The sequence below is a fragment of the Plectropomus leopardus genome, chromosome 14 (assembly GCF_008729295.1).
Source record: "Plectropomus leopardus isolate mb chromosome 14, YSFRI_Pleo_2.0, whole genome shotgun sequence".
NCBI classification, from domain to species: domain Eukaryota; kingdom Metazoa; phylum Chordata; class Actinopteri; order Perciformes; family Serranidae; genus Plectropomus; species Plectropomus leopardus.
The window spans coordinates 11671474-11682143 of record NC_056476.1 but is presented as its reverse complement, the minus strand read 5'-3'; the positions used below and the strand labels follow the sequence as shown (position 1 = coordinate 11682143).

General features: G+C 39.0%; 1 protein-coding gene across 5 annotated transcripts in view; it reads right to left on the bottom strand.

Annotated features, from left to right (window-relative positions):
* Window positions 1-10670, bottom strand: part of stxbp6 (syntaxin binding protein 6 (amisyn)) — an 81573-nt gene that overhangs the window by 15449 nt on the left and 55454 nt on the right. For all 5 annotated transcript variants that reach the window (XM_042500463.1, XM_042500465.1, XM_042500462.1 and 2 more), the window contains 2 exons: window positions 2561-2691; window positions 1934-2099 (listed from right to left, as the gene is read on the bottom strand). In XM_042500463.1, coding sequence (XP_042356397.1) covers window positions 1934-2099; window positions 2561-2691 — 297 coding nt within the window. The remainder of the gene's footprint in view (window positions 1-1933; window positions 2100-2560; window positions 2692-10670) is intronic.

Genomic DNA, 10670 nt, shown 5'->3' with positions numbered 1-10670 from the left:
ACTTTAGGGAATTCAAACTAACTCTTTAAAACACCAAAGTCACACAATAACTCAACAAAGTACAGATCAACGCAGCAATAGACCAGCAGCTCCCGTGTTCAGTAAGGTAAAATTACTGTTTTTTTCAAAGGGGTCTGGTTTTAAAGAAGGCAAAGTCTCACTTTACATTCAGTTACCCATCAGAAAGGGCTGTCTGTGTAGGAAATATTTAGTACTTTTATATGACTGGATAAAAAAAAATTGGATAACAAGTTGTGTTAGAGTTTGTGACTGGATGTTTTAATGGGGTTTTTTTTTGCAATTAAACTTGATCCCCTGTGACTTCTACTCATCAAGAATTCAGTTGTTAGACTCCTTGTTCACCAGAGGCATGCAGGAAAAAAAACAAATGAAGTGTAACACTGTGTGACTAATTGATATACAAATGGTCATTTGGAGGATGAAGTATTCCTTCAAATAGGACATGCATTTTTATATGAGAAAATGTATTTGTATTAAAGACATTTATATGAGGTGCAGTGCCATGTTACCTATAATCATCCATGAGAACAATGCTATGCGGCATCTAAGTGTAATTTTCAGATCTACTGGAGGCGTGTGGTTGATATGCAACATTTGCACTCCATAATACATCCTACTCTAATGACCCCGGTGTTCAGTGCTCTCGGGGACACCACTACCTTCCTGCCTACACATACAGAGACTAGAGTATGCACGAGGGTCAGTTTAAGCGAGATAAATATGGACACGGTATTCAGAGTGGGATGGAGGTCAAGGCAACCTAACAGAATGTTGAAGAGAACGAGCAGCTTCATCATCAATGAGTAGATAGTGAGGTCCTACACGTACAGAGTAAGAAAAAAAAAAAGAAACAATGAGAATTTGACAGTAACTATAGCGTCTTTCAATTCATATTATAGCTCCGTGCAATGTAATGAAGGCTCAAAACTTTCCAAAGCTGCAGCATCACCCAAACTCCAAACTGTGTTGGCATTATTAATTCTGTGACTTAGCTCAAAGTAAGACTAGCATGTAAAGTTTAAAATCCAGCAAAGTAAACATGTTTCTATCAATTTTTAGTAATTGATTCTGGTATACTTGGGGCAGATGGACACGCAGCAAGAGGCAGGTTCAGGATGTGTCTCCATAAATAATCCCATGAATAATACAACATGTTGAATGGTGCTCAAAGATGAGGTTGGCTGTAAACAAATCAATATCTGACTAAACAGCTCAGGATGCTGAACTCCCCACTGGGTTTCACTTTAGGGGAAACCATCAAGCAGCACTAGAACCCTGAATCTCCTGTGCAACAAACACACAATCTGCAGCCAGGATAAAATCAATTATGTGGTTTTACATTTACATTTTACCTGTAAACATTTGGGAATTGGTTGTGCTTTGACTTGTTTGATAATTTCTTCATGTATTGGTTGGGCATGAAATGAATGTTATTTTCCCAGGGGGTTGTTAGCTTTCAATTGACTGTTACAGCTCTTCCTTTGATGATTAATGTTATTTTCAAGGATGAAAACCGACTGAAAACAATGAGTCTCACACACTTCAAGCACACAATGAAATGTGTCATCATCACATAAATTAGGGGAAATTATTATTTAGTGTTGTATCGAGTATTTCAATGTGCTTTAAACCAGTTGATCAATGTCACATGCTTTGAATTGCAGCTAATGCCTCTTGTTGGACATCCTTATAAACCTCTCTTGAGCAGAGCACTCAACAGATGCTGAGGAGGACGAGGACGAGGAATAAGCATGAATTTTCATTCATAGCAGGTGCTGCTTGTCATCATACATAATCAGATTCAAACTGGCTTACAGCACAGTGACAGCAGTGAGTGTGGCATAGCAGAGCCACTGTGTTCCAAACAGAAGTATTAACTTAAAGACAGTTAGCATTTATTTAACTGTCTTACCCCCCAGCAGCTTAGACTGACAGTTGATGAACTCTGGTTTCCGTGCTGAGCTGTAGCGCTGGCAGGTGTGGTGAAGAATCTGGATGAAGGTGCACTTCTCTCCTGCTGATCCAGCAACCCACTGGTCAAACGCATTCTCAAACATCAGGTCAAACTCTGGAGAGTCCTTGGAAGAAGTAAGACAGGGACATGAATGAGAGTTAGTGAAGTCATGTGTAGCCATGACAGTACATCACAGAAGATCTATACAATCAGCACAGTGTCAAGGGACACCTAAGATTAGTGTCACCAATTCAGTATCTCCCCTTCTGTTCCTGAATTATGGAGATGAACAATGACCAGAAAATTATTAAAAAGAAGAAAAAAAACAATTAACTTTATCATAGTAAAATATGCAATATGTGGATTGGATTACTATTGTACTAGAAACATCATCATCTGGCCATCTGTCTCATAACTGCATCGCAGTTTTCGGTGTCTGACCGGGATCATTTTTGTCCGGAGATTTAGAGTGACCATCCAATGTTTGCTGGGTCTGTATCGGCAATACTCATGTTAACCGCCCCAAAACTCTGGCTATACAATTAAATAAATAGCAGTCATTGAAGATGACTGGGAATAACCTACTTTGTTTGGGTCAATCCCGTTGACCTGCCGCAGCTGGTCGATTGTCCACTGTGACCTTTTTACGAAGGCAGAAGATCCTTGGAACTGCTTCACCTTAGTGATGGATACGTGGGACGGTTTCTTATTTGTCACTGTGGAAACAAAAACAGGAAAACACACCAGGCAAGATTTAACACCAACATTAAATTCCAGAATATGAAGTCTCTGTGTAACTTGTAGCCCCAGTGTTTATGACATAGTGAGCAAAGTTTGGATTAGGATAAATGGACAGTTCAGGTCACAAGGTGAGGAATATTAGAGTCAAGCACAAGTGCACACTTCCTTCTGTGGGCGGCAGAAACAAAAGCATCCATTAACAATGGACATTTCACTTCTGAAGCCAACAGCAACAGAAATCATGATAACATTTCCTATGAGAAGACAGCCTAAGTATGAACAGAAAAACCCTGCCAAATTGAGCGCAATAATTATATATACAGTGTACTGTGCACTGAGGTCCTGTTGTTTTCCAGCTCAATAAAGAACATTTTTCCACACTACTTAGGAAATAACATAAAGACATAGTTATATTGTTCCTGTCAAAGCAGAAATTGCTGAGTGTTTACACTGAACTGGACACAACCCATTTCTCTTGAAGAATGTGATGTATTTCTTCCACTGGTGCAGTGGTGCAGTGACTAAATCTAAGGGGTATCAGAGTACACTGCAATCAAGCATGGAGATATTTTCTTTTAAACAAGTCACAAGAGAAAAATGGACATATTGATAACACAAATCAACAGTGGCATTACATGTGTTTCCATTACAATTATTAGGTATAAGATGGTACAACAATCACACTTAAGCAACATCCCCACAAACAGTAAGCAGATTGTCTATTTTTTTTTCTTAGACTGATGATTAGGTGGAATTGTTACTGAAAGTAACAACAATATAAGGCAGTCAATGCGGCTGAAAACATGGACTGGGGGTTGTTGCAAAGCAAAAACAGCAACATGTTAGAGCAGTACTGGAAGCATTATCCCTCACCAGAGGAAGCTATGGCAGTAGGTAAGGAGTACCAACACATCACAGGGTTTCTCACATATTCATTCAACAACATAATTCAATATTCAATAACATCTGCTACCACATATTGATTTTTTATTTTTGGAGCTGTACCATTCATTAGAAGCAATATTGGAATGTACATATATTGTCCGGTTATTTATTGCACCACACTGTCGGAGCACAGGGCGTACTATAGGAACAGATGGAGCACAAAAGCTAGGTGCTGTGGAAGTGAAACTCAAGAACGATTACGCTAGATCTTAAAGTTTGCTTTTACTTGCCTCTGCAGGCAATCGATTAGATCAGATCTGATTGGATCAACTGATTAAATATCCACCATGCAACTCAAACTCCGCAAACTGCTGCCGCGCTGCATTCAAAGACCCGCAAAAACTTCTAAATTAAGAGAGGGAACACAGAGTAATATAAAATGGACAAAATTACACACACAAGAAAAAACAATCTTAAAGTTTACTTGCATATTCATGGAGTCATTTTCTGTCTACTTTGGTGGATGACCTAATGAGTTTGTCCTACATGCTAATAAACTGCAATGTTTATGAGGTGCTAAGGTGTTTTTGAGTGCCTCTGTCTTTTCACTTCCTGTCCAATGACATCATCATTTTGTCCTTAGTCTGACCCCACTAACATTGCAGTACACTTCTCTTCCCATGGATATGTGTGACTCTTCCCATACAGAGATCAACACTACTGCGTGTTTAGAGATCATGGAAACTCCCAGTTCTGTGTGTGGCTGGATAGTGTAACCCTTTTGTAGTTCTCAGGGGCAACGTGTTCCTGTATCGCTTTTTTAACCCTAGCAGCTAACCCCTGCTTCCGCTCTCCCACATTTACCATTGTGTCATCTCAGAAAGAGTAAAGTGTTCGGGTCGCCATCACCGCCATTGCAAAAAACGCATCCCTGCTGGTTCTCATGTTACATTTTACCTTTGTTTCTGTGTTTGTTTTGTGTTTAGTTTTGCCACACCTTTCTCTGGAAATGATCTTGAAAACATAGGTAGGGCTGGATGTTACATCAGGTGATACATTCAGTGAGAGAATTCCCCTGAGAGGAGCAATGTTTGGATATGTTTTTTGTATCCATTTAGACAGCTGCTGTTAATACTTTAGGTGCTGGCCTGAGGTTGCAGGGTGGGACAGACAGACAGAGGCAGACAGATAAAATACAGGCCGACTGGCAGGCACTTCTTTCTAATCTTTTCTCTGACAATTTATTTTTATTCAACCAGACAGAGGAAACCATGACAAACAGATGAAGTGAGTGATCAGATCTGTCTCGGGTCACACAGAGGGCTAACAGAAGCTCCAGAAAACTGAAAATTTCATAAAGAAGACAGCTGGATGTAATGAACTGCTGTGTTGAAGGTTAGGAGTCTAGAAACGAAGGTCACCCAATTCACAGTGACAATAATTTGTCTCTGAGTTACATTCGTGTTAGATGATACACTACAACACAGGACCACTACTTTCCCCAGACTGATTAAGTAGAAATAAGGTTTTATTGCTCTCACTTGATAAGTGGAGGACTGGTAGCTAAGAGATAAAAGACTAGTACAGCATGAATTCAACTTGTCGAATCCACATTTATCTCCTTTCTTCCACCTTATCCTTCCAGAAAGGTCCAATACTGTATGAGACTGGAACTAGTGATTATTTTCATTTCTGATTAATGTGACAATATTTTTTTCACTATAAAGAATACTTTGCTGATTTTCAACCAGCATTTCATCATATCAATGTGGGCAGTGGTTTAAATGAACTGAATATAAAGACAAGGAAGTATTCATTTAATAATAAACAACAAGGATGAAATAAAGTAAACCCCATGATTAATACCTAAATCAAGACTGTAATGTGACTCCAAATTAAAAAGCCAGATTAAAACTCAGACCAAACTTAGATCAAAGAGTAAAACTAGGTTGATGATCAAATATAAACCAAGTCTCTGTTTCTGCGTTGCCTATTTCTCACCGAAAATGTTTTCAGAAACATATTTAAGCTGACTGTAATTTGAGATGGTGTCAAAGCAGAAAAGCTTGCATTTTGTCACCCACAAGAGTGTTTACTTGTCCAGTGCAACACAGTGCATTCTGGTAGTTAGGAAACATAAATGCCATAGCCCTTTTCCTCTGTTTTCTTTAGTCATGTAGCACCAATTCAAAAAGTATTTGCAAGTTTCTACTTCACAGACAACCCAGTTTTGGAAAACACCATCTTTCCCGCAGTGAAATAAGTCTTTAATTGAAACTGCCTAGTCAATTAAATGTCACAAAATAGTGATAACAGCCCATCACAATTTCCCAGAGCCCAAGGTTACGTCCTCAAATTGCTTTTTTGTCTGATAAACAGTCAAAAAAGACATTCAATTTACATTTACAGACAAATGCAGGATGTCCTCAGAATTCAGAAGATACAATCAGTGAATGTTTGGCATTTTTGTGGAATAATTTTCTTATCTAGCAATAATTTCAGCTCAGTCCTATGTGAAAAGTGTAGCCTGCCTTCCAGTCAAGCTGCGCACAAGCTTCAATTCTGTTTGCTTATCACAAAATATACAATGACCCAAAGCAGAACAATCAGTCAGCGAAGGGAATTGGCATATCAGGAATCACACACTGGAAATACAGCAACAGTACTTTTACTGTAGCAAGCGCTCATGTCAGCAGTTGTAAATGTCTGTGCCCACGGCATACTGTAAAACAATAGATGAAAAAAAACAAAGCTGATTATGAATGAGTGTGACCCCCCGCTGAGCCTAACAGGCTTTGACTGACACATTCCTGCATTAGCATATTCACTGTCACATAACAAGCTTTGTAGTGAGCCTGCTTTCAAAACAATCACTCTCTCTCCAGGATCAGAATAACAGTTGCATAATACTGGAGAAATGGCATGAAACACAAAATGCATAAATGATCTGTTCCGCACATGGGGAGAAAAATCCACGGCATGTTCGGTCTCAATCTACTGTTTGGCTTTTCATTTTAAATAAAAAGTATGACATTACATTGAGACCTGACTGCTGAATGCATCAGTGGATTTGTGAAAGAGACCCGCCATCTCAAGGCCACGGAGCTAAATCGTCAACACATCAACACTGAGGTCTTAATCAAATTGCCAGACACCTTTGAGCCTCTCGAATCAATTTCATATTCAGCTGTTGACTCCCATCTTGTCTGAGTTGCTCCCCTGCATATTAAACAATTACTGAAAGTTAGAAGAGCTGGCTGTATTGAAACAGCAATCAAGGACAAGACTGTGAAAATTGTATGCTTTCAGTCCTTCTACTGAAATGAAAATTCAAGCTGCTCTCATGATAAATTCAAACGGATAGTGAGTGATACTGCGAACATGGAGAAAAAATTAATTTTGAGAAGTCATTCTGAGGCAAAATAATCACTGAGGCAAGCTGGGATAAAACCACTGATGACAAAAATCAAAGAAGGGAGTAGAATGTTTTTCCCATCATTAGACATGCTGACATTATGCCTAATTTTATCAATATACATATCAAGTGTCACAGTAAGTTACTAATTTCGATATTCACATTCACTGAATGCAATTTTTGTGGATGATTCCAGAATTAGCTTTGCTATGCTACACTTTTGAGTTACTTATCAGCTCCATGATTAATACAGATTGGGGCGATACACCCCTTTCTGCTAGTTATCTTAACACAGTAGCTTTCAAACCATGTGCAGCATGCTTGGAAATAAATAACATCTCTTGAGAATAAGTTGCAGTGGCTCTGACATTAGTCAGTGCTGCTGTTTGCGACGTGAACTATCATGCGGCACATGCATGTAAATTCGATCTGCACAGGATCAGCTATATCTGAGAACTAACCCATCAGTCATAACCAAACAAGCTGATCAGTGCATATCCAATTTAAGACTGTATCTTGTAATATTGTTTAGCTAGATTACTATTCAACCAGACACCAACCCAACCACCACTCCTCCATGTATCATTTTTACATGAATGTTCACAATGCTGATGAGCTCAGCATATTGAGACTGAGATTTACAGGCCAAAGTTCATGGAGCTTGAACTGCTTCACAGAGTGAAGAGACAAAGATACAAAAACCCCTTCCTACATATGGACTGAAGTACACTGAATGTGAAACTAATGTGACACACTTCCCTGACTTGTTTCACTTTTACAAAGCAAACACAACAATCGCAATCACACCCTCAGCATAATGGTAATGCATAATAAACTTTATGAGAATGAGCAAACCTAACCTGGCTCCATAAAACATCTAGAGACAAGGAAAAGCCTGCAACCATTGACTGGCTGCCAAAGCCATTGTTTCCATGTGGGCTGTCAGAGGAAGGCCACGGATGGGGTTCCTGTCCTGCTCCTTTCTCATGCTCTGATGGTGACATGCTCTCACTTCCTCCAGTGGATCAGTCCCTTGTTGTATTTGGCTAAGCACGAGCGCTGCTGCTGAAAGAAAACTCATACTGTACGACTCTCAGACATCACAGAGGAAACCTTGGGATCAGCTCTCCCTAAAGGAAATATTATCACAGTTGTGGTTGTTAACAGAGAAATATGAGCACCAGCAAAAGCAGTAATGACATATATGATCATGTGAGAAGTGCGGGTTGTCGATTATGACTACATACAAGCATTTGTGGATATGTTTAATGGAGCATTATAGAAATAAATATAATCCAGTACGAGCAATACTATAGGAACAACGGTGGAATTCATGCAGAAACAGTTCATGCCAATGATTCAACAAGATCTAACAGAAAATGGAGAAAGACCACCCGTATGGGCAGGACATTAATATCTTCCTTTTCCTGATATAATACAACTTAATCCTCATGTCAACACTAAAGCTTATCAAAAATCGCCATCCAAAGCCAGAAATATGATCAACCTCAGCAGTTTGGTCCATTCGAGAGGAGATATGAAAATCCAAAACCATAGAATAACAAAAGATCACATCAGATATGGAGGATAGTGTGTAATTGTACAGTCAGTGAGGCACCATGTTGCCCTTGGAATGACTGTTTGTTCCAAGACGCGCCCACAGAGAAGAAATGACTAATTCAAAAAAATAATAAAAATGTGGAGAACTAGGGCTGGCACATATGCTGCGTCTTTGATCGGAAGTCAGATGATGAGTGCTTCTCTTGTGTCTACTCTGTGCCAGCTTTCAAGAGCGCACAGGCAGGTTGCGTCTGAGTTTGCTAAATGACCATAACCAGCACTGCATTAAAGCCTACAAACCAAAAATCCTAAGTGCATAACTGATCTTCTTCGAGGCGTTGTTTCCTACGTACTGGGCCTAAAATATTATTCATAAATGGAAAGCTCAGGGTAGCCCTGCACTGAAATGATGAACTCTTCTATGTTTATCATAGTGACTGACAAATTTTTATTGGTCCCTAAAACATAAAATTAATTTATTTCTATGTGCCACCAGATATCTAGCACAAGGAATGATCTGACCTCAAGTGTCTTGAATAGCAAATATAAAAACTTTCTTGAACTTTGTATCGGCAATCTTTGATTGTGCCACTCAACAGATTTTTATGTTTCCGATTACAGTTTGAGTACACTCATTCAGTCAAGCCTGAGAGTTGACAGTATGTTTTTAATCATCTGACTCTCATCTGTCCTACTATAAAGAAACATTTCACAGCCTCTGTCTCAACCAGGTGGGCTGAGGATCTCTTGACAAATCAGTCAGGAGTCAATGGCTTTGTGCTCTGACAGTAAGCGGACACGGTTGCCATGGCATTCTCATTTGCATGACACAAAAGACACCTGGAAGCAGGGGCTGGCACCTGGCCGAGTTCATACAAGGACAGCGAACTAGGATTGTTCACTTGTGACTTTGACTCTCATAATTGATGGGAATTTAAAGTCATTTGGATATCATTAAGACAGTGGGGGATGCTATAAAGTGCTGGGCTACAAAGAACTGTGTACTGTTGTTTGTTTGGCTTGGCTGAGGGCCAGAAGTGACCTAAAGGGATCATATGCATATGGACAAACTAAACAGCTGAATCCACATGAATCATTAACAGCCTTATGCAACAAATGGTTCTAAAAAGCAGGATAATTCAAATGTTACTCTTAAATTATAAATAGGGGGAACAAATAAGTTACAACAAAAATAAACATAAGGTTTGGGCCGTATCTATTTTTTCATACTTTACTGACATGTATACTGTATACTATGGTATTTCTCTCCCCCGATCATTCCAGCTAAGAGATTTGTTTGTATTCAAGTTTGCTACATCCCATAAGCTCTCTTAACTTATTTTTAGTCTAATAAACAAAATAAACTCACAAAATGTCAAGAAGGAAATATTCCTCTACCTATATTCCTTATTAAACAGAAAAATGCAACTGTACACCCTCTGAGTCATCGTAAAACACGGCTCATTAAAACTCGACAGAAACAAATTAAAACTCACCAACATTGTCCTAGTTAATTTTTTCATTGTTCCAACAATCAATAACTCTAGTTTGATTAAACTATACCCTTTCTTCACTGAGTTAGATGTGAAAATATGCTGGCGCTACGCTGTTTTTTCTCCGCCATTGCTGTCTGCCTTTTTTCTATTCCTGTAACATTATCCCCACCACTCGCAGTCGCCATCTTACTCAGCTCAGCTACCTGTTCTACCAGTAGAAACTGACCTCTGGTGGTCCATGCTGTGCACAACATCACCTCAATACAGAATCTCAGTATCAGTTCAACAGATAAAAGGAGAGTCTGTATTTTTGACTGTATTCAAAATCATACCATAGGGATTTTGTAATACCCTGGTATACCGTAATACTGTGATAACGCCCAAGCCTAATGAACATTTATGTCAGTATCTTACATTCAGCAAATTCTAATAGTTTCTTACTCTTTCCTTTCCTATGTTCCTGTTTCAAAGTAGTTGTGTAAAGTTTTCTTTTGTTTTGAGTCTGTATTAACATTTTATCCAACATTCAACATTTGAAAGTCATATTCTAGTGTGTCTTTCAATTTTTTTATAACAAGAAACCACAGATTACATAGTG